A 23,240-nucleotide genomic window follows, 5' to 3' on the forward strand; every position below is an offset into this window, starting at 1 on the left:
CTTCTATATAAAGGTCAACATAAGCAGTCCCATCTAATTACTTATATTTATCCGTATATCGTTTCATCTCCCGTTCGTCAATAAAAAAGTTACAAGACTAATTATCACAATTCTCAGTTGATGAAACATTGCTTAGATTTGTATGTTAAAATTTGCTTCATCCCTGTTGTGCATCAAATTTTTTCTTTTGATATACATAGCATTCACTCACTCTGTCACTTTCACTCAGATGCCTGGGGTCTTGGTACACAATACCCTTGCTTTTATTCAGCCATGAATTTCTTAAGGGTACAGAAATGATTTTGTTTTTCCATCTACCACAATTTACAAAATAAGATCACACTCCTGTCATCAAGGTACTCTAGTTTATTCCAAGTAGCCAAATGGTGTAACGCCGTCGACTTACACAACCACCATCAGTCCACAGCACATCAAGTTCAAATAACATATCAATAGCGCCGACCACCGGTTGTTGACAAGAGGACTCGACTTGGCTTCTTCCCCTTTTTCCCCGAACCATTAATCTTCGGTACATCCAAATTTTCCTCGGGTTTAGCTCTGGATATTACATTAGCAAATGACGTTACACCTGCATTTTGAGTGCCTCCAGCTGCAGAAACAAACAGGTTTACATCAAAATGGATGATTTGACAGTGTGCTTAATCTGTACAGGACAAGTAACCGCTAAATAAGATTTTGAAAAATACCAGTGCTCTCAAGAGAGGATCCTGCATCATTGCCATTCAAGGAAGTAGTCCCATCTAGTTTCAAGGATGGAGAATCATGTCCAGCAGCAAAACCAAGCCTCGTAACACTTGAGAACAGTCTCCTTTCTCCAACAATTGGTGGGCTGGATGAGGTCACCGAAGAACTTCCCAAAGCTGAGGAATAAATCCATTAAGTAGCATATGATTAAATCCAAGACAGCACCATAAATCATTAATGCATTTTCAAACGTAAAAAAAGAACCAAAAAAGGATCAAATTAACTTGATAGTAAAAAGTATAATTTTTATCCAAAAATACAATTGCATTTCCAGCTTTACCCAACATGATTCCATCATCCCACCATTACTCCTTCAGCTGAATAATATGTTTATCTATGAAAGACTGAAAGTTTATCTCTCTAAATAAGTAAATATACATATACAAGGAACATAATATTACCTTCAAAGTCATCCATGGAGAATGTGGGGGATTCATCATAAAAGGACTGTGCAAAGCCTGCTACTATGGGGATGGGATATGCCATGGCAGATTCAGCCTTTATTTGCTCCTTCCGCTCCTATAAATGCAATGTCATATGGTTAAAGCCAGGGTAAAACAACACTGTCTCTATACACATATAATGAAAAAGTAAGCACTTGTACCTTCCTAGCAAGTTGCTTCCTCTGCCTTTCACGCTTCTTTATCTCTTCCATAAAGGGTGACAGGTTATCAGGAGACAATAGCTCACTCAGATCAATCTCACAGAACTAAAATTTGAATGAACAGTGAGTGATTAGATATTATGTCCTCAAACTGCAATTATGATCTTATTAAAGTGTGATTGCACTTGGATCATACGGAATCAAGATACCTGCAATACTGTTGTTAACGAGAAATGACTTAAATAGCGATAACGCCTTCTCATGGCTTCTGACTGAGTTACTGTCTCCAATTGCAAAATCCTTCCACTTATTCTGCAACCAATTAATTATCCCCACTACAATTAATTATATGATCCTTTCTAGATAATAATAGAAGGGTACTACCCCTACACTCAGGGTTCTTTAAAACTGCATAGGTACAAACTACCGCACTTTGAATCTCAGATATGTACAATGTTAAAAACATGCACTCTTCAAAATTTGCTTTCAGGGAAGGGAATGGGGACATTATATACAGCAGAAATGTTAATGATTTTCACCCAACCTGTGTGGTAGCATATCATGGCTCCCATAATGATGGAGAAGACATTTCATGTTTAATGGATGAAGAATCATGTGTTGACCATCAGCAGCCTGATATAGAGAGAAAATAAAATATAAGAAACAAACCCTGTAGTTGCCACTACAAATGGAAATATATATGACCAACAACCACATAACATGTCCAAATACAAACCAGTTAGAACTTAAATGGAAACCAGTTTTAAAACGAAGAAAAAAACAAAAGTCAAGCAACTTGCAAGACAAAGATAGGAGCCACTATGAAGAATACAAAATGAACAGGTTTGCAAAATTTGACACGCATCATATAACCGACCCCCACCCTGTCCAATAACAAGGCTCGATATGAAACGTTACATTTCCAAACACAAAACGCAATATCATGACAAGAAGAAAAAAGAGAAATGTGATGACGTCTCAATATCAGTCACCTGGTAGAAATTGTACGAGTCCTTGTCTTTTACACTTTCAGAGAAACGTGAGTGCCGTTGGACGGTCTTGCTTTCATCATATGAAGAAGATAAAACATTTTCATGGCCTTCCAATGATTCCGCCACATCCACAGATTGGTCAGACGAAGTCCCATCATCTGACTTGTCCACTAATAAATTCTCTGAACACTTATTAAAGTCACCGAAACCATTAGACAAAGTTCCATCCCCAATTATTGATGCTTCACCGTTACCATTAGTAGAATTTGCAGTAGACAAGGCAACGGATGAACCGGGTTTATTGTTGTCAATAGCCCGGTGCTCATTCCAATACTTCTTCCTCTGTTCTAATTGTTCCATTGCAGCACATACATATGGAAGCTTCTCCAGGTCATCGACAAGACCTGACTCTGCCCTGACTAACCAAGCATCTAGCTCTGATATTGCCTTTCTGAATGAAAGATCTACGTCTGATGTAAATGTAAACTTTGAAAAGGGATCATAACTTTCATCATCACAACCTGACATGGCATCTTTCTCCTTTTTACTTTTATGGGATATGGTAAATGAATCCTTTTGTCGACTAAGAAGCATAAACTCCATAGTATCACCAACGGTGTACTGCTTAACATTCTCCACGAAGAGGGTGTATAAATCCTTGGTTGATATCATCACAAAACACAATGGGCATCTTTTCCAGCAGTCACCCTTATGATCCTCCTTCCCCATCAGCAGGTATTGGAGAATGCATGGGAAACAGAATATATGTCCGCATGAGGTTATCTGAGGACAAAGAGGATACTCCAAACAAATTGGACACTGAACCACAGTAGGGGTGGAATACCTCACACATATGATGTCTTCCCACTGTAACATCTTATCAGGATCCATTGATTCAGCTGAGTAGTTCCCCGAATCCAACACAACAAATTTGTAGTTGGCCTGAAGAAATAAGTCTTTGTTGTAGGGCTTTCTCTTATGCTGCCTTCTAGCAGGAGGAGGAGGAGGACCTCTAGTCTGAGGACGGGAAATGGGGTCATAATGAAAATTCAAGAGGTGGTTGCCATTCATCATCTGGGATTTTCTTCCTGCTGGTTGCGTTGAGTTTCCATGAGAAGCAACATTACTGATACTCTGTTGGCTTCCAGGCCTTTTCCCTCTAGACCGGTATGAACCAGCCCCTCGGGAGCGAGACTGAGAGTGTGTCTCGTGGTTAGGCAAAACATTCTTACCAGGAAGTCCTAACTCTGTCACCTAAGTAGACAGAGGAAGAGCAAAAAAGACATTAATTATGTTGAGTTTAAATAAGTGCAGGTACTGTATAATAACATATACAATTCAAGCATTTAAAGTATTATGACGACATATATACCTGTTGGGAAGATCCTTGTGCAGCTGGTGGCGATGGGCCTGTAAATGAAGAAAACAATTCGCAACAGTAAACATCAACCAGCTCACGGTGATCATGGCATTCACACTATCTTGTACTTTATTTAAATATGATTGATCATAACTTGCTATCAACAATATGAATGATGGAGGTGAAATACCAAATTCTAGGGTTTTAATATTTCGCAGATATTTCAGAAAAAAAAAAAAAAAAAAGACGAGTAAAGAAACAATCGCATACCTCGAAAATCGGGAGACACAGAGAGGGGAGACTGAGAGTCGGAGATGTCGAGTGATCCAAATGTGAGAATTTGGCGGGAGAGAGAGGGCGGGGACTGAGACTGAGATGGAGATTGGGATTGGGAAAGGAACAGGTGGCCATGTTGGGAATTAGGGTTTACAGAGGGAATTGAAGAAGAAGACGAGTTAGATCCTTGGCTTTGGTTGGGCAAGATGGACATGAAATTCTTCAAAGAAACTGGGGGGGGGTTCTCACTTCTGGGCCTCTTTTGCCTTTCTCTCTCCTCCTCTTCTCCCCTATTTATTACCGCATCCGAGCATCTTCCACCGAATATCGGTCCGTCTATACCACACTATTTGCAATTTCGCCCCTCACCTTCTCTTATATTATTTTGGTGCCCTCCCCTCTCATGAGTCATGACTTCACTGATTACCGATTTTATTTTTTGGTCAGAGTCACTGTTGAGGTCACTCAAAGGATAACAGATTAATCAGGAGGAAAAGACTAGAATTCATTCATCATTCAAAACATGACCAACAATAGTCTTCAGTACAGCATATAAGCTAGAGGAAATACATGGGTCATGGGCCACAACCATGTGTTGGGCTGCTACTAATGGGCAAAAATCTAGACTAGATGGGTGTAGAGAGTAATCTGTCTAGGTTGAGAGGAGGGTCTTAACAAGTGCCCCCCCCCCCCTTGAGAATGAGCCTGTCCTCAGGCGCAAAAGGCAGGGAACCGTGCAGCAATGGTCCGAGCATCTTCCCAGGTAGCATCTTCAAGTGGCAGCCCTTCCCATTGCACCAGCCAAGTGGTGATGGTTTGCATGAAAATAGTGGAAGCATGGAAGCATGAAAATAGTGGCATTAGCACATTTTCCTACTTCGGCTAGGAGAAACCGAGCTAAACAAGGAAGGAGGGGCGGCAGACTAACCAAATGAAATCTAAATGAGCTAAAACTTTCCAGATTAATACTAGACATCCCAAGGATCATTTCTTATGAAGAGTGTCAGAGCTAGTTAAGAGTGGAATGCCTTCAAACAATCAGCCCAATTTTCTACAGAAGCAAAACTGGAAAACTGGACCTGTAAGAGGTCCAGCAGCATTTCCAGCCCAACCGCATGGAATAAAGCTCTGAAAATTTTTCAGGATGATCTACACTCATAGTGGAACATTTTTTATGAAGAAGTCGAAGGCTCATTCTGAAGTCTTGTTGGAGAAATAATTGAAGGAATAAAGGGGCAGAAACTGACCTAAAACCAGCTCAATATTCACATGTTCATGTTTCCTACCCACATGAAGATAGCTAGATGCTTTTCTTTTTTTCCTTAGATATATTTTTCTACTACAATCTCTTTAATAGATCATCATCACTTCCATGTTTCTGCACCTTCATGCTTTGCTTTCATTTCATCATTTCTCTATCTTTTCCATATTTTACAAATCACTTTCATACTCCACTTTCATTATTTTTCTTCCACTCATCATTTCACTATTCTTTTTCTTCCCTATATAAACACCTTCTCCTCTCATTCTAAAACACACATTCACATTCAACAACAACATCTCTAAGATGATCTAAGTTCTCTCTAGAGCAAACCTCTCTAAGAGCAACTCCTCTCCTTCTCTTTCTCTTACCGGTGATCACACTCCTAGTCCTAGTCTTCTCAGAAGCCGACTTTCAGTGCCACCAAACCCTCTGTCAATGTACTTCGGTCCTAGTCTCCTTGGGAGCCGACGGTAGTGCCGCGACCACAACGGTTACAGAACCAGCCAAGCAAGGGTAACGCCCTAGCAACCCAGCCAAGCAAGGGTAACGCCCTAGCAACCCAGCCAAGCTAAAGTCACGCTTTAGCAAGTTCTCCTCACTTCCCAGTGGTTCTCGCTCTGCTCGATCTACAACATCGAGTATCGATTGTGATTTTCAAGAAGCTCAGCAAAAGTCCTCGCCACGAGGCACAAAGAATCCCGCGACGAGGTTGGTGCTCTCCTCGTCTACAATCGCTCGACAGAAGTCAGGTCAAGGGACACCCCCGACGACCGCACCCGACGGTGCTGGCACGCCCGCGCAAGAAAAGAGACTGTTGACCAGCTGCAACAAAACTGGAGCCAAACACTATTCTGAGCCAAGGATAGGTGGTCCTTGAGGGTGCAGAGGAGTTCATCTCTATGGCGGAGAGCAAGATCCACAGCATGAACCGGGGTGGTGCCGGGCAGGTACTTAGAGACCGAAGGAGGGGGATGGCCGTACAATGCTTCAAAATGGGTCATCTTGATGGTGGCATGGTACGTGGTGTTGTACCACCACTCGGCCCAATGCAGCAGTTCACTCCAATTGGATGGTTTGTCAACAATGAAACATCTCAAATAATGCTCAAGTGTGCGGTTGACAACCTCCGTTTGGCCATCAGATTGGGGATGGAAGGCCGACATGCGACAGAGGGCGGAGCCTTGGAGCTTGAAGAAGGCAGTCCAAAAGTGACTGATGAATATCGGATCCCGGTCACTGACAATGGACTGTGGCATGCCATGAAGTCGAAAAATCTGTTTCATGAATGTGTCGGCAATCTGAGTTGCTGTGAAGGGATGTGAAACAGGAATAAAATGTGCCAATTTGGACAGTCGATCAACAACCACCATAATAGCATTCTACCCGTGAGAATTGGGCAACCCTTCGACAAAATCCATGGATATATCGAACCAAGTATCATCTGGAACGGGAAGGGGCTGCAACAAACCTGGAGGATGAATTGATTCGTAATTTTGTCGCTGGCATTGGTCGCACGCTTTCACAAATGTCTTAACATCCCGGCGCATGCCCGGCCAGGCAAAGCTACGAGAAAGACGATTCAAGGTCCTCAAGTAACCGGAGTGGCCGGCGAGAAGGGAAGAATGAAACTCATGAAGTAATTTGGCAAGCCATTCGGAGGTGGTAGGCACGAAGATGCGGCCTTTGAGCATGAGCCTGCCATTAGCCAAGGTAAAGCCCTTTTTGGTGGGAGTACCTTGGGTTAAAGCTTGAGTGATGGCCTGAGCCTCCGGGTCAGCAAGACATGCCTGCTCAATCAAAGTGACACTATCGAAGATCGGGGCCGAGACCGCCTGAATGGTCATTAGCTCATGTTTGCGGGATAGCAAATCGGGGACTGTGTTGAGATGACCCGCTTTGTGTTCGATCCGGTAGTTGTAGCCTAGAAGTTTAGCAACCCATTTATGCTGAGCTGGAGTAGATATCCTCTGATCCAATAGATACTTGAGAGTCTGGTGATCGGTGAGAATGGTGAAGCTGCTGCCAATTAAGTACGGCCTCCACTTGTCTATGGCGAACATTACTGCGAGCATCTCTCGATCATAGGTGGACAAGGCCTGATGGGTGGGAGATAAGGATTTGCTGAGAAAGGCAATTGGGTGTTTGTTCTGAGTTAACACCGCACCAATGCCTTTGCCGCTGGCATCCGTCTCGACCGTGAACGGTTGATGAAAGTCCGGCAGTGCAAGGACCGGCGAGGAGATGATGGCTTGCTTGAGCTTCTGGAAAGCGAGCTCGGATGCAGGATAGGCCTCATCAAAAAGCCCGCGGATCAAGTGGGCCGATGGAGGCCCGCCGGCCCTAAGGGCTTTTAGCCCGGCCCGGCCCGTCAAAAAACCCGCAAAAGCCCGCCTTGGTGGGCCGAGGGCCGGCCCTCCTAAAGCCCGCAAAAACCCGGCCCGGCCCGCCAAAGGCCCGCTAGGCCCGGCCCGTAAAAGCCCGTAAAATATTTTATATATATATATATATATATATATATTTGTAGTTATGTGTGTGTGTGTTTATAAATATATATATATACGTACACACACACACATAGATATATATTTGTGTGTGTTTATATATATATGTGTGTGTGTGTGTGTGTGTGTTTATATATATGTATATATATTTATATATGTGTGTGTGTTTATATATATAATATATATATAGAGATATATATATATATAGGGCATATATATATATGTGTGTGTGTGTGTGTTTAGGGCATATATATATAGAGATATATATATGTGTGTGTGTGTGTGTGTTTATATAGATATATATATATATATATATGTGTGTGTGTGTGTGTGTTTGTTTACATATATAATATATAGAGAAAAATTCAGCTACCCTCCCCAAACTATGTTGCCAAGGCCAATTTGATACCCGAACTCTCAAAAGTATCAATGTGATACCCAAAGACATATTTTGACATCAACGTGATACTTCCGTCTAAAATTTGTGACGGTTCCGTTAAAAATGATCACGTGTCGTACATGTGACTAGATTTTAAGGGCAAAGTCGTACTTTTACACCAATTTTGTTATATATATATATTAAAAAAAAAAAGATATGCTTTTCATTTTCAAGACAACGAGCACCCTTAATAAAAAAAAATCACTCTCTCTCTCTCGACGTAAGGAAAAAGCAAATCAGATCTCGTGCTCTCCCGGCTGCCGCTGCGTCTCGGTCCGGGAGGGGTTTTTTTTCTTTTTCTTCTTTGTAGTTTTCTTAGAAAGAGTCGGGCTGCAGATCCTCATCGCCGGATTGGAAGGATCCAGATCGGTGGAGCGTGGTCGGAGCATGCTGGGTGGTGGCCTTGCTGTTCCGAGTATTTGCAGGCCTCGTCGGGGTGAGATAGACGAGGCTTGAGGGATGGATGGTGATGTTGGGATCGATCCGCCTTAGATCGGAGCGTGGATGGCAAGTAGGGTGGTCGTCTGTAGGTAAGGAATGGTTGCCAGCAAGATCGGGATTGGTTGTGAGCAGATCGTATCAGATCTTTCTGATCTGATTTGGTTTGTTTGTTGCCTTCCTGAGGAGGGGGATGGTCTGGAGGGGCTGCGTTGCTTGTTGGCGTAACAAGGAAGATGGAGGGCAGGAGAGATGGCCGACGATCGGAGGGTAGGTGCAGCAAGGCGATCCCTTGATGATGGGTTGGAGGAGGGCAACGGTGGGTGCCCCGCATTTGGTTTTGCTCAAAGAATTGGGGGCTGTTGTGTGTTGGAGAGGGATTTAATGGTGTTGGGTCCCTGCCGGATCGTAGTGTTGTCTTACGGTGGTCGGAGGACGGTGGATGGCAATAGGTTGTTGGATTTCCATATATGTAACCCAATTCTTCTACTTCCAGATATGTAACCCAATTCTTAATTTCAAATTTCCCCAATGGGTTTGAGGACAGTGGGAATTTCTAATCTAGGCAGCCCCTTTAGCTCCCCAAGACCAGCTCTTCATGCGGATAAGAGGAGCTGGGGTAGTAGTAAAGTAGGCCTCCTGATGATGATGATGTCAAGTTTTCTGGGAAAGTTCCCAGATCATCACAGAAGATGAAGAAGGAAAAAGAAAAAGAAAAAGAAAAATGAATTAACAAAAAAAAAGGGTAAATTGGTCTTTTTCTTTGTTTTTGGTCTTCATGTGTTTGCCACGTCACTTTTTTAACGGAACTGTCACAAATTTTGGACGGAAGTATCACGTTGATGTCAAAATATGTCTTTGGGTATCACATTGATACTTTTGAGAGTTCGGGTATCAAATTGGCCTTGGCAACATAGTTTGGGGAGGGTAGCTGAATTTTTCTCTAATATATATATAGAGATATATATATATATGTGTGTGTGTGTGTGTTTATATATATGTATATATATTTATATATGTGTGTGTGTTTATATATATAATATATATAGAGATATATATATATATGTGTGTGTGTGTGTGTGTTTTAGTGTTTATATATATATGTGTGTGTGTGTGTGGAAGTTCTTATACTTCTATTATTCTATATAGAATATGTGCATATATATATATTCTACATATTGGTTGACCAATTCGATCGGATTCGAAAAATGGTGAAATTGGCTAAATTTTTTACCACACTAATAATTTATTGTAATAAACTCATCCAACGGTCGGTTTTTCCATTTTCTTTGAATTGATATGGGTTGCTCTTTGGAGTGTATGATATATAAATATAGGTTTATAAGAGTAACTAAGTTTGACCTAGTTGATCGAATTCTAAACGATAACCAAATTAGCTGAATTTTCTACAACCACCATAAAACATTACAATCTCTCAATCGAGCGGTTGGTTTCTCTGAATTCATTTTCTACTTCATGGTTGCTTTAGAATGAACCTAAACAATTTAAATGCAATGTATATGTCATACAACTTTAGGAGTAAAATTGGTATATGCCAATGTGTTTGTAATTAAAATTATTTTTTTTGTATCTTATGTCCACGCACATCCATATATGGGATATATACAAACGTGATGTGAAAAAATAAGCACGTTTCGCGGTTGTCACGCCATTGGTCAACCAAGAAAACATATAAGTGACTACTGTTGACCAATTAGATCGGGTTCAAAACTATGGTGAAATTGACTAAATTTTTAACCACACGCATAATTTATTGTAATAAACTCATCCAACGGTCGGTTTTTCCATTTTATTTGAATTGATAGAGGTTGCCCTTTGGAGTGTATGATACATAAATATAGGTTTATAAGAGTAACTAAGTTTGACCTAGTTGATCGAATTCGAAACGATAACCAAATTGGCTGAATTTTCTACAACCACCATAAAACATTACAATCTCTCAATCGAGCGGTTGGTTTTTCTGACTTCATTTTCTACTTCATGGTTGCTTTAGAATGAACCTAAACAATTTAAATGCAATGTATATGTCATACAACTTTAGGAGTAAAATTGGTATATGCCAATGTGTTTGTAATTAAAATTAATTTTTTGTATCCTATGTCCAAGCACATCCATAGATGGGATATATACAAACGTGATGTGAAAAAATAAGCACGTTTCGAGGTTGTCACGCCATTGGTCAACCAAGAAAACATATAAGTGACTACGGTTGACCAATTAGATCGGGTTCAAAACTATGGTGAAATTGACTAAATTTTTAACCACACACATAATTTATTATAATAAACTCATCCAACGGTCGGTTTTTCCATTTTCTTTGAATTGATATGGGTTGCTCTTTGGAGTGTATGTATGATATTATGTAAAATACAAAAATTATATATATGTTTTTAGAAATTAGAATGATGTAAAAATTACCGTTGGATTTGGAAAGGGAATCCAATGATTCCAATCCTAGAATTCTAATTTTCTACCGTTGGATTTGGAAAATGGAGACCACCTGTCTCTCACCAGCGTATTTGACCTAAAATCAAAACCCTATATCGCTATTCACGACTTTTCTCTCTCGACTCAGCTGCTGTCTCCAACTCTCCATTGCCTCCAGCCCTCCATTCTCCAGCCCTCCAACTCAGTCTCAGTCTCGACCACGGCCTCAGTCTCAGCCATCCATTCTGTCTCAGTCTCTCAGATCGACTCTGATCGACCGCGGCCTCAGTCTCAGTCTCGACCACGGCCTCAGTCCAGCCCTCCATTCTGTCTCAGTCTCTCAGATCGACTCTGATCGACCACGGCCTCAGTCTCAGTCTCGACCACTGCCTCAGTCCAGCCCTTCATTCGGTCTCATTCTCTCAGATCGAATCCGATCGACCACGGCCTCAGTCTCAATCTCGACTCTGTCTCATTCTCTCAGATCGAATCTGATCGACCACGGCCTCAGTCTCAGTCTCAACCACGGCCTCAGTCTTAGTCTCGACCACGACCTCAGTCCAGCCCTTCATTCTGTCTCAGTCTCGACCAAGTCTTTTTCGATTGTAATTCCAGTTTTCAAGTTTATAATTTTTATACATTAGTGTTGCTTTGATCTGCCACTTATTAATTTTTATCTAGTTGCTGTACGATTAATTATTTGCTTGTTTTGATTGTGATCTCTTACATTGCAGGATGAGTAAGAGCAAACAAAGGAAGGGACAGTAGCATCTCTGCGAATAAGTTTTAGCTTGCTCATTCAAAACTCTCAAGTAATATCTAAACTTTGTTTATTTCCAGCTAGAAATGGATGATATTAATGCTAACTTGACAGAAGCCGGAGCTTCATTTATTTCTGCATCTTCTAAAAAAACTGGATTCACTAGTAATGTTTGAGAATTTTTTGAAAGGGTTGAAGTTAATGATCATGGAAGTATGGTACGAAAAAATAAATGTGTGGTTTGTCAGACTTTGCTTAGAGGTGGGGGGAGTGCTGGTACTAGTCATTTAAGAAGGCATTTACAAATTCATGAAAGAGGGCAGAAAACATTAGGTCCTGATAGTTCTGGAAATATCACTAGTTTTGCTTACGATAAGAATGTTGCACGTAGAGAACTAGGCCTCGTCAATGGGCCGGGCCGGGCCGGGCCTACTTACATTTTTAAATAATGACGGGCCAGGCTTCCTTATAAATCATAAGATCCAAGCCCATCAATATAAGGCGGGCCTCGCGGGCTTTTTCGGGCCGGGCCGGGTAGCCCACCATTTTTCGGGCCGAGCCGGGCTTTTCTATAATGTGAGTTTCAGAAACCATTTTATTATGCAATATTTAGCTTCGTCCACAACAACTAATTTTACTCAACCTCATTCAACTAATAACTAATTGATAAGGTCTTGTCTAAAATGGATATAAGATATCCTGCTTCTAGAATCTAGATCATCACAGGTCATATTAAGGATGCTATTTATTTCCTTCTAAAGTTTTAAGGGGTTTGGAACCTAGTCGAACTAGGAGGCTCATCCCCACGCCCGTTTTAATGTATTGAAATAAAAAGACAGAATACAAAGTGTCCAAATTTACAACTTAGAACAAAAGCAAATTATTAATACAATTTCTATGAGTTTATCTAATTAGGCATATTGTCTTCCATTCAGACTTGGTATCATTGAGGCTAACACTAGAATCTGCCTGCAGCCCTGCATAATTTGTACAGCCCTGCAAAAAATTCTTTAAATGAGCCACTTATTACAAATATATAATCTGCAAGTTTTAGTAAAAGCAAGCAACTCAAAGTTTCAAATGAACCAATTCAAGCTTTTAAAACTACCCACTATAGTCTAACTTCATATAAAGTTTGTATGTAAAAGCATCTAAGAATTGTTAAGGATCCAATTACTATTTCAAACATAAATTGCAACTTACTGACCTTGAAAATTTAAGGCTGCAGATTGGTTGATAACTCATGGGATTCAACTGATCTTGGTACCTACCCATTTAAATAAAGAATAAAAAAACCAGAAAACATGTTTTGCTAAACTGAAAATTAAAAAATAGAAGCAATGAAGTAACATAATCAACAAGTTCTCTATAGGCCTCATCAAAATGTGTGTGTGTGTGTGTGTGTTATATATAGATATATCTATAGGAAAATTCTAGTATACGTCGATGTATGCCATACATTAACTTTTTTGAATATTTTAGACCGTCGGATATAATTAAACTGAGAATATATCTAACGGTTCAGAATATTCAATGATGGTGACCTGCTCACCTGGTAGCCTTTTTTTTTTTTTTTTTTTTTTTTGCAAAATTCTGAATTACATGATAAATCAATTTCATAAATTATAACTATAATCCACGACATAAACCCTAATTCCTAAAGACCAGAAACTATCTCGGCCACCCCATCGTTCATTCAACAGCTACTCATTCAACCTAGCAGAGTTGCGAAGGCTTCGTATCCAGGTAAACGGCATAATTGAATTTGGTTGACCCCATAAATATTTCATTCAACAGCTACCATCATTGGAATCATTCAACCTATAACAATTTGGTCAGCACGTACGTTTATGTTGATTTTTGATTGCAGCGAGTACATGATCATTTTGCTCAAGGACGAGGACAAACAGCTACTGTCCAAAATGATCATTTGATTGCATGTACTCGCTACAAACAGCTACTGTCCATTCCTTTATATATATATATATATATATATATAGATATATATATAGATATATATATATATCAATATATCATATATGTGTGTGTGTTTATATATATATATATATATATGTGTGTGTGTTTATATATATATATATATATATCAATATATTTTATATGTGTGTGTGTTTATAAATTATATATATATATATATATGTGTGTGTGTGTGTATAGAGAGAGAGATATATATATATATATATATATATATATATATTAATATATATATATATAATAGAGATATATATATATATGGGTAAAGCTATGGTATGTTAACATTTCTCATACATCAACTATTTCTACCACTTTAGGGACTCATGTTACCACTTTGAAGACTAATATTACTATTTTGAGGACTCATATGGTAAACTAAGAAAATTTATCACTTTAAGGACTCATGTTATCACTTTGAGGACTAATATTACTATTTTGAGGACTCATGTGGTAACTAAGAAAATTTACCACTTTAAGGACTCATGTTACCACTTTGAGGACTAATATTACTATTTTGAGGACTCATTTTACCACTTTTAAGGCAATTGTATGCATGTCATACGTTAACACATTGTAGAATTTTCCATATATATATGTGTGTGTGTGTGTGTGTGTGTGTGTGTTTATATATATATGTCAATATGTGTGTGTGTGTGTGGAAGTTCTTATACTATTATACTTCTATATAAAATATGTGCATATATATATTCTAAATATCGGTTGACCAATTCGATCGGATTCGAAAATATGGTGAAATTGACTAAATTTTTTACCACACTCATAATTTATTGTAATAAACTCATCCAACGGTCAGTTTTTTCATTTTCTTTGAATTAATAGGGGTTGCTCTTTGGAGTGTACGATATATAAATATAGGTTTATAAGAGTAACTACGTTTGACCTAGTTGATCGAATTCGAAACGATAACCAAATTGGCTAGATTTTCTACAAACACCATAAAACATTACAATATCTCCATCGAGCGGTTGGTTTCTCCGAATTCATTTCCCACTTCATGGTTGCTTTAGAATGAACCTAAACAATTTAAATGCAATGTATAAGTCATACAACTTTAGGAAGAAAATTGGTATAGGCCAATGTGTTTGTAATTAAAATTAATTTTTTTTATCTTATGTCCACGCACATCCATCGATGGAATATATACAAATGTGATGTGAAAAAATAAGCACGTTTCGCGGTTGTCACGCCATCGGTCAACCAAGAAAACATATAAGTAACTACAGTTGACCAATTCGATCGGATTCGAAAATATGGTGAAATTGGCTAAATTTTTTACCACACTCATAATTTATTATAATAAACTCATCCAACGGTCGGTTTTTTCATTTTCTTTGAATTAATAGGGGTTGCTCTTTGGAGTGTTCGATATATAAATATAGGTTTATAAGAGTAACTACGTTTGACCTAGTTGATCGAATTCGAAACGATAACCAAATTGGCTAGATTTTCTACAAACACCATAAAACATTACAATCTCTCCATCGAGCGGTTGGTTTCTCCGAATTCATTTTCCACTTCATGGTTGCTTTAGAATGAACCTAAACAATTTAAATGCAATGTATAAGTCATACAACTTTAGGAAGAAAATTGGTATATGCCAATGTGTTTGTAATTAAAATTAATTTTTTTTATCTTATGTCCATGCACATCCATCGATAGAATATATGCAAATGTGATGTGAAAAAATAAGCACGTTTCGTGGTTGTCACGCTATCGGTCAACTAAGAAAACATATAAGTGACTATGGTTGACCAATTCGATCGGATTAGAAAATATGGTGAAATTGGCTAAATTTTTTACCACACTCATAATTTATTACAATAAACTCATCCAACGGTCGGTTTTTTCATTTTCTTTGAATTAATAGGGGTTGCTCTTTGGAGTGTACGATATATAAATATAGGTTTATATTTAAATTATGTAAAATTATATATATGTTTTTAGAAAACTGTGAAGTTACCGTTTTCTAATCCTATCGTTGGATCCGTCCGTTTTATAATCCTACCGTTGGATACTTGGATACCAGCTGTGAGACAAATCAGACAATGACCTAAACCTAAACTAAGTCCTAAAATTTATCACTTTCTCTCATTCTCTGTTTCTCAAGGCCTCAAGCCGCTCAGCCTCCTCTCGACGACTCAGTCACTCAGAGTCTCAGATCTAAGGGGGGTGTATTCAATCTAGATTTTAAATGATTTTGTGTGATTTTTTATAATCCGTGGATTCTCATGGATTCTGCAGAATCTACGGATTGTTTTAATTCCATATAGATTTGAACAGATTCTAATGTATTGTATTAGCAAGATTTGTGTGGATTTTAATAAGTGCATGGATTGTTTTGTTTTGTGCTATGTTGTAGTTATTTATTTGTTTATTATCTTGATTGCAAGCTCCTTATGTGAATCGTACTGATTACCAGCTGATTGATATATCTGAAGATGGCATTGTAAGTACTTAATACACTTATCAATATCAGAAGAAGTAGAAAACGATTATAAACAGGCATAATCTATGACCTTTCAAACAAATATAAGCAAAATATGCATAGATAAGATTGTCAGCAGCACTTAGGAAACCTAAGCACAACATAAGATAATGTATGTGCTAATTCACAGGGGTAGGAGACTTTTTGCAGAAGAAGTATGTAGGCAGTAAGATCAAAGCAGTTAGAGTCTTAGAGACCACTCTGCAACAGCCACCTAAGAAATGATCCACTTGCTAGTGCTGTCATTGGCAAAATAGATACGAGATAGAAGGCTTGATGCAGGAAACGCTACGAGCATTGTCACACTGCTTAGAAGTAGAAGAATCCAATATGAGATTGGCTTGCTTTTATATTCTTCCTAAGCCACTGTCTTCAGGGCAGAAATCCAGGCACGCAATGAAACTGGAGGATTTGGTGAATCCTCCTCCATTCTTCCCCCCTAATATGAATAAACGATGGTCAGAACTTATCCATAATAGACTTGGTTAAACAATTAATGTTAACATTTTGGAGAACAGTAAATCCAAACACTGATGATTTGAAGTTTGAACAATGCAAAATCATGGTTTCAAAAAAATTACACTTTTCTCTTTCTTCTGTGAAGAGGAACAATACATAATGTGATTGTATATGCAGTAAATCAGTAAGATTGAACACACAGTTATAGTTCGTGATTACATGATACCTAGGGAAATTAGGGTGGAGCAAAATATAGAAAAGGAGAACAAGAGGGAGGAAACACAGTTTCCATGTTTAGTATCAAAGTCAGCTCAAGGGTGATGAATCATTACCTATATATATGTTCCAGTATGTCTCAAATTAATGCTATGGAGGACTATAAATATAAGCACAATGATTAATGGAAAGAAATAGGCTGCAATATACACAAGGTAAATGCATGTGATATGACTCTTTCATTATCTGATGAAACTAGATATAGCTATAGATAGGGTGCAGCCTTAGTTGAAATAACAAGCCTACAGTTATGAGCTACAGGAATACCACTGAGCATAATACTAACAACAAACTGATCCCTCAATAATTGGCTAAATCAGTATGTTAACTGTAAGAAGATTACAACAAAGTTTACAGACTTGGTTAGAAACACATGACAAACAACCTTTGAAAGGCACAGAGTAGTGCTAGTGCACAGTGTCTCTATTGAACATATTTTTATTGTTTTATGCTAAAATGCATATAACTTCTTCCTATATAAGTTTTAACCAGCTTAATGATCATTTATTTTGTACAACTAGTCTTCATTTGGTTATACGTGCATCTAGTGATTTTACAATCATGTATGTGACTTTTATAGGTACCACTCCAGCCACCAATACTTTATCTTAATGACATCAGATATATTTGCCACATTTTGTTTCTTATATCAGATGACTACCAGAAATAGATTGGCATAGTAACACAGACCATAGTGATTACTATTCAAAATGTAAGGAAGAACATAAAAAACAGATAACAAAGAAGACTTACGCATGGTCCAAACTAACTTAGACTTGTTTTATGTCCTCTTCTACGGATTCAAACTTACACCAGAGAATATCAAATCTGAAGCATATATAAGCCACAACACATCTGCAAAACATATATATTACGATAATCAATGATACATATAGGTAGATGGTATCGTTTGTTCCTCTACATCCTAACCACCCAAAACACAACCAGCACAACACCTCTCGCCAAAACAATGCCCCTTTCCTGCCACTCAAAAACTTGAATCTCTCACACATTAGGGCATTACATGAGTTTGGATAATTCAAGTTCACATTACCACCCTTAACATAGAGGATTTTGAATAGAAAGAACTCTTACAACTCATCTGAGAAAGCTAAAAAGGGACAAATAGATCAACCTGGAGGACGTAATCAAGTTCTAGTTTTTCAAACGAAGTTGAATGCACCAGGTATAAGAATTAAAAGAATAACTTATGATCAATGATAATTCTGCTTTCATTTCGTTCAATTCGCTCATACCACTTTGACATGATGAATTCGAGTTAAAAGCCCATACCTGTAATATCCAATTCCTCCATTGATAGAGAACTCTCGAGCAACTCGGTGCATGATTACCACCCAACTCGAAAACTTGAATAGAATTGAATTTTTGTTGAAGAACCCGGCTACGGCACACGGTGTTCGATAAGAAAAGATACAAGCTTGCTTGAGAACTCTTTTCACCATGAGGAAGCGCTCAGCATCAGATCACTAGAGACCAATTCCTGGAGGCCGTCAAATCGGACAGAGATTGGAGCCTTGATGCGATTACGTGTCAGGAAAATGGGAGTACCCAAATGACCAATTCCCAGTTTCAATCAATTGGAGACGCTCTACACAAGGTGGATGTCGTTGTCGGTTCATCTTCCACTCGGGTTTCATCTTCAGAGTGAGAGAGAAAAAGACGTCAAAATCTCACCTATAGAGACTGGATTTCTAATAGGGTTTGGTATTTATACCAAGCACTTCAGAATCCTTCACAATCCAGTTACTAATACAATCCTTCAAAATCGTTGGTCTTTTGAATACCACCAGATTTAGAAGAATTTTTTTAAATCTTAATTGAATACCACCAGATTTATAAGGACTTTTTAAAATCTTGATTGAATACCACAGGATTTTAAAAGACTTTTAAAATATCCATACACCCCCCTAAATATCCATACCTCCTCAGCCTCCTCTCGACGACTCGACCTAAGCCTCCATAACGGATCAGCCTCCTCTCAGTCCTCCATACCTCCTCAGCCCCCTCTCGACGACTCGATCTAAGCCTCCATACCGGATCAGCCTCCTCTCGACCGAAACCTCCATACCGGATCAGCCTCCTCTCGACCTAAACCTCCATGGCTCCATAACTCCTCGCCTTCTCTCGACGACTCGACCTAAACCTCCAGAAAGTCGCATAAACCCCAGAACAAAAACCAAACCCAACTCTATAGTCTATACTGTACCACCAGCTCAGAGACTCTCTCTCTGTGTGTCTCTCCCAGAGTGTGAGAGACCTAACGAGCCCGAAAATGGCGACCACCCTTCTCCCGGAGACAGCTCAGAAGGTCCTAACCCAAGAAGCCATCCGCTCCGCCGCCAAACAGTCCCAGCGCTGCCTCACCGTCCCCGTCAAGCTCCGCCGCGCCATTAAAAAGTACCTCCGAGGTCGTCTTCTCCACTCGCTCAGCACCCTCTAGTTTTCTGTATCTACATATGCTTCAGTTTATGATATTCAATTAATGGGTTTGGGTTTTTAGACCAAGAGGAGCCTCACATGAAGCGGAATGTGCTGAGGCTATCGGAATCCTTCACCCAAATCAAGGATGTCAACTCTCAGCTTATTGCTTCCACCTCGAAGCAGCTGGTTGAGGACCCTTTGCAGTGTGTGGACCAATCCCAGAGGTGGAAGATCAAGAGCTCCTATGGAGATATTGGCCTTACTTATACAGACGACGAGACCATTGCTTATGTTGCTTCCAGAATGCCAGCTGTCTTCTCTGCTTGTCACAGAGTACTCAAGGAGGTAATTGGTGATGTTTCAGTTTGATAAAGCTGTGTTCTTGTATGCTAGAAATGAAGTGCTAGATTGATTTTCGTATCAGGCTTTCAAATTTATTGTTCTTTGTTCTTTTCGGGTGTGTAGCAATGAGAGTGTGATGAAGTTTTGATCTTTAATGTTCAGTGTTGTTTGACAGGTTCGTAGAAGGCTGCCGGGTTTTTCTCCTGCTAAAGTGTTGGATTTTGGTGCTGGCACGGGTTCGGCTTTCTGGTCAGAAGTTCATCTGGTTCTCTTTTGATTGTTAATGACGTGAGTATTCAGGATTGCTGTTTGTTATGTAATGTGATTTTGATATAATGTAAATGGAATGCTGTAGGGCACTACGAGAAGTCTGGCCGAATTCCTTGGAGAAAGTTAACTTAGTAGAGCCATCACAATCAATGCAGCGTGCAGGCCAGAGCCTTATACAAGGTTAGTAATGATTTTCTGTTTAAACTAGTTACTTAGTTCTCATCTAGATTATCACTGTACTAAATTGTTTGTAAGTCGGAGTACAGTCCTATTGTGATGGCTCATGCATTCTCATGGCGTAACTGGCTAAAGCAAATTCTTCATTGTTTTTATGTTCTTATTTTAGGTCAAAAGAACTTGCCACTTATTCACAGTTATGGTACCCTCCAATCCTTGACTAAAAACATCAAGAAATCAGAGAGAGAACATGACCTTGTAATTGCTGTAAGTTTTGTTTATCTAGAACTTCTATCAATTACATACTTAATTTTTGTCTTGTCATTTTTGGTCCTAAATAATATCTGTTGTTTGTTGCTATGGGTTGAAGTCCTATGTGCTTGGAGAGATACCATCGCTGAAGGATCGGATTACTGTAGTACGCCAACTTTGGGATCTTACGCGGGATGTCCTGGTATACCTCAAACTCCTGGAAAAGTTTCATGTTTCATTATGATTTCATGAAAAAAAAAACAACAACAACAAATTGTTATGGCCATTTGCTTGAGTTTACACCATTTAATCCCTATAACAATTTTACACCATCTTAAAGAACGATTTGTGATGATCCTATATTTTGCGCTGTCCTGAAAACAAATTTGGAAAGTAGGAGCGAAAACAAGGAAATACTTGTAATCATATTGCCGGCCAAGTTATATTTGTTTTCTGTTTGGATCTTCAAATTTTCAGCCTTATATTTTTACGTATTGATTTCCTTAAACACTTGAATGTTTGGAGATTTTGATAGAACCGGGAACACCACAAGGATCAAATATCATAGCTCAGATGCGATCACATATATTATGGATGGAGAAAAGGGTAAGTTATTGTTGTTAGTTTTTTTTTTTTTTTTGGGTTCTGCTAACAATCACTCATTTCCCTACTCTGCTTTATTTCTGACATTTATATCTTCTTAGAAATGCCGTAAATCCAAGGCTGCAATTGATGAAACTTCCAAGGACTTGGTAGTGGCTCGAAAAAGTGGTGCCTATATAGTTGCTCCTGTGAGTATAGTTCTGCACCCTACATTTTTCTCTTCTCAAATTAATATGTTCCGCAACATTTTACATATTCTTGTTCGTTTTAATTTGTATTCTCTCATTTTTATTTTTTAGTTCTCTTGATGCAGTGCTCTCATGATGGGGCATGTCCTTTGGAGAAAGCTGGTAAATATTGTCATTTTGTTCAACGTTTGGAGAGAACTTCTACTCAGCGTGCATACAAGGTTCTTTCTTAATTCATATGTTGTATTCTCTTTTGAAAGATTTATCTGGTTACCATATTATTTGAACCTAAGCGGTTAGTATTGGCATTAGAGGCAGGAGTCAAATTTTTGGATTTTACCAGTTGCTAGATACTTGTAGAAGGGAACCTCTATATTTTCTTAGTCCACTCTTGGCATTGCTAGTATTTTAGTTTTCTAGCAGGGTCTGTCATTTTACTTATCGTGATTCAAATTTTTCTATTTTCACCTATCCATCTAAAAGCACCTACTCTTTTGCTTAATTTTAATTTCTACATCTCTTGCAAATGGCACAGAATCTATGAATCTATTTGTTGTTGGAAGCAAGACTTTTTTTTTCTTTATCTTATTCTGTTACATTGTCATTGTAAAACGCGATTATTATTTGATCATACCTTCTCGTATATGATCATTTTGTAGCGCTCCAAGGGTGGTCAGCCGTTACGTGGATTTGAAGATGAGAAATTTAGCTTCATTGCTGTCAGGCGAGGACAAAGACCAAGGTTAGTACTTTTTGTGCTCATATTCAAAGTTGTGGAAGGGGTTCATAAAGCTACAATGACATATTTGAAAACCATCACTTCATTTTGTTTTGGCTAACTCAGGGTTTCTCTTTAAACACGTCCATTTATGTTTTTATACTTGTAGGAGTTGATTGTTGTTTTTAATCAAATGAGTGTGTTACAATTATTTACTAATTTACAGTCTTCAGATCCTTTTATTCATATACTTTTATCTTTGATGTTCTCTCTGGTGGCTTCATTATTGTCATTATGACCAGGGAACCTTGGCCTCTTGATGGTGTGAAATTTGAGACTTTGAAGGAGCAACATGCTAAAAGAACTCTGGAAGATCTTGAAATTGACTATGGTAAAATTTTTCACTAGGATCATTTTCATCTTTCAAGGGCTCCGTAGTGACTGGTCTTTGGTTTATGATAAGATTCTTTGGTTAAAACATCAAGAGAAATTGTAAACTGTGATTTATTTCATTCTAAAGATTAGTCATTGACCTTGTCAGAGGACCCAGAGGACCAAGTCAGCTCGCAACAAGCTAGCCTCATTCCATTTGAAAAACCAGATCCGATTACCTATGATTCTGATGTCGTGGAAGTTGATGATCATGAGGATAATGAAGAAGAGGAGGAAGATGACACATGTCATGCCGATCTTGGGGGTGGTTGGGGTAGGATTATCTACATGCCTGTTCGGAGGGGCAAGCAGGTTACTATGGATGTGTGTCGATCAACCAACCAGGATGCTTCAGAAGGAACACTTCAACGAATTGTTGTCACAAAGAATAAGAACCCTACATTACATAAGCAGGCCCGAAAGTCTCTCTGGGGAGACTTGTGGCCCTTTCAAAAATAATTGTGTAAAATCTATGGCTGTAGTCCATATAACCACTACGTATAAGATGCTCTTCGTTTATAGCAGTTCTCAGTTTGTATGCACTGTTCAGTCATTAATGGCTATTCCTGTGATCTAGGTGGAAATTCACTTTTGTCCTTGCTCTGTCAATACTTGCAAACCTCAATCTTTTGAAAGCTTTTCAATGTTGGCCATTTGTGGATGGTTAGGTTGACACTTGAGAGTTGGTTGATGTAAAGAACAAGAAGCATGGACCCGAATTGTGCCATACCGGGGC

The 23,240-nt window shown here is 38.9% G+C and overlaps 2 protein-coding genes across 2 annotated transcripts; one reads left to right on the plus strand and one right to left on the minus strand.

Moving 5' to 3' along the window:
* Positions 1-241: 241 nt before the first annotated feature.
* On the minus strand, positions 242-4,290 carry LOC133726812 (uncharacterized). The gene is made up of 9 exons (XM_062154439.1): positions 3,992-4,290; positions 3,734-3,771; positions 2,362-3,615; positions 1,914-2,002; positions 1,579-1,681; positions 1,370-1,474; positions 1,167-1,284; positions 708-881; positions 242-610 (listed from the first exon to the last, which is right to left on the minus strand). The coding sequence occupies exons 1-9, from the start codon at positions 4,209-4,211 to the stop codon at positions 450-452; spliced, it is 2,262 nt and encodes a 753-aa protein (XP_062010423.1). The 5' UTR covers positions 4,212-4,290; the 3' UTR covers positions 242-449.
* A 14,719-nt stretch (positions 4,291-19,009) lies between these two features.
* Positions 19,010-23,100, plus strand: LOC133726815 (uncharacterized). The gene is made up of 12 exons (XM_062154443.1): positions 19,010-19,509; positions 19,602-19,867; positions 20,040-20,113; positions 20,220-20,314; positions 20,481-20,578; positions 20,682-20,765; positions 21,089-21,169; positions 21,268-21,354; positions 21,480-21,575; positions 22,014-22,096; positions 22,375-22,463; positions 22,614-23,100. The coding sequence occupies exons 1-12, from the start codon at positions 19,374-19,376 to the stop codon at positions 22,961-22,963; spliced, it is 1,539 nt and encodes a 512-aa protein (XP_062010427.1). The 5' UTR covers positions 19,010-19,373; the 3' UTR covers positions 22,964-23,100.
* The last annotated feature ends 140 nt before the right edge of the window (positions 23,101-23,240 follow it).

This window comes from Rosa rugosa, chromosome 1 (genome assembly GCF_958449725.1).
Source record: "Rosa rugosa chromosome 1, drRosRugo1.1, whole genome shotgun sequence".
Classification (NCBI taxonomy): Eukaryota; Viridiplantae; Streptophyta; class Magnoliopsida; order Rosales; family Rosaceae; genus Rosa; species Rosa rugosa.

Coding starts and splice junctions, on each gene's coding strand:
- LOC133726812 (XM_062154439.1), bottom strand. CDS start 4,211: ATGTCCATCTTGCCCAACCAAAGCCAAGGATCTAACTCGTCTTCTTCT. Junction 3,772..3,991: donor TGTGTCTCCCGATTTTCGAG/GTATGCGATTGT, acceptor CTTCATTTACAG/GCCCATCGCCACCAGCTGCA. Junction 882..1,166: donor CTCCATGGATGACTTTGAAG/GTAATATTATGT, acceptor TTTATTCCTCAG/CTTTGGGAAGTTCTTCGGTG.
- LOC133726815 (XM_062154443.1), top strand. CDS start 19,374: ATGGCGACCACCCTTCTCCCGGAGACAGCTCAGAAGGTCCTAACCCAA. Junction 20,579..20,681: donor AACATGACCTTGTAATTGCT/GTAAGTTTTGTT, acceptor TATGGGTTGAAG/TCCTATGTGCTTGGAGAGAT. Junction 22,097..22,374: donor AGGCGAGGACAAAGACCAAG/GTTAGTACTTTT, acceptor CATTATGACCAG/GGAACCTTGGCCTCTTGATG.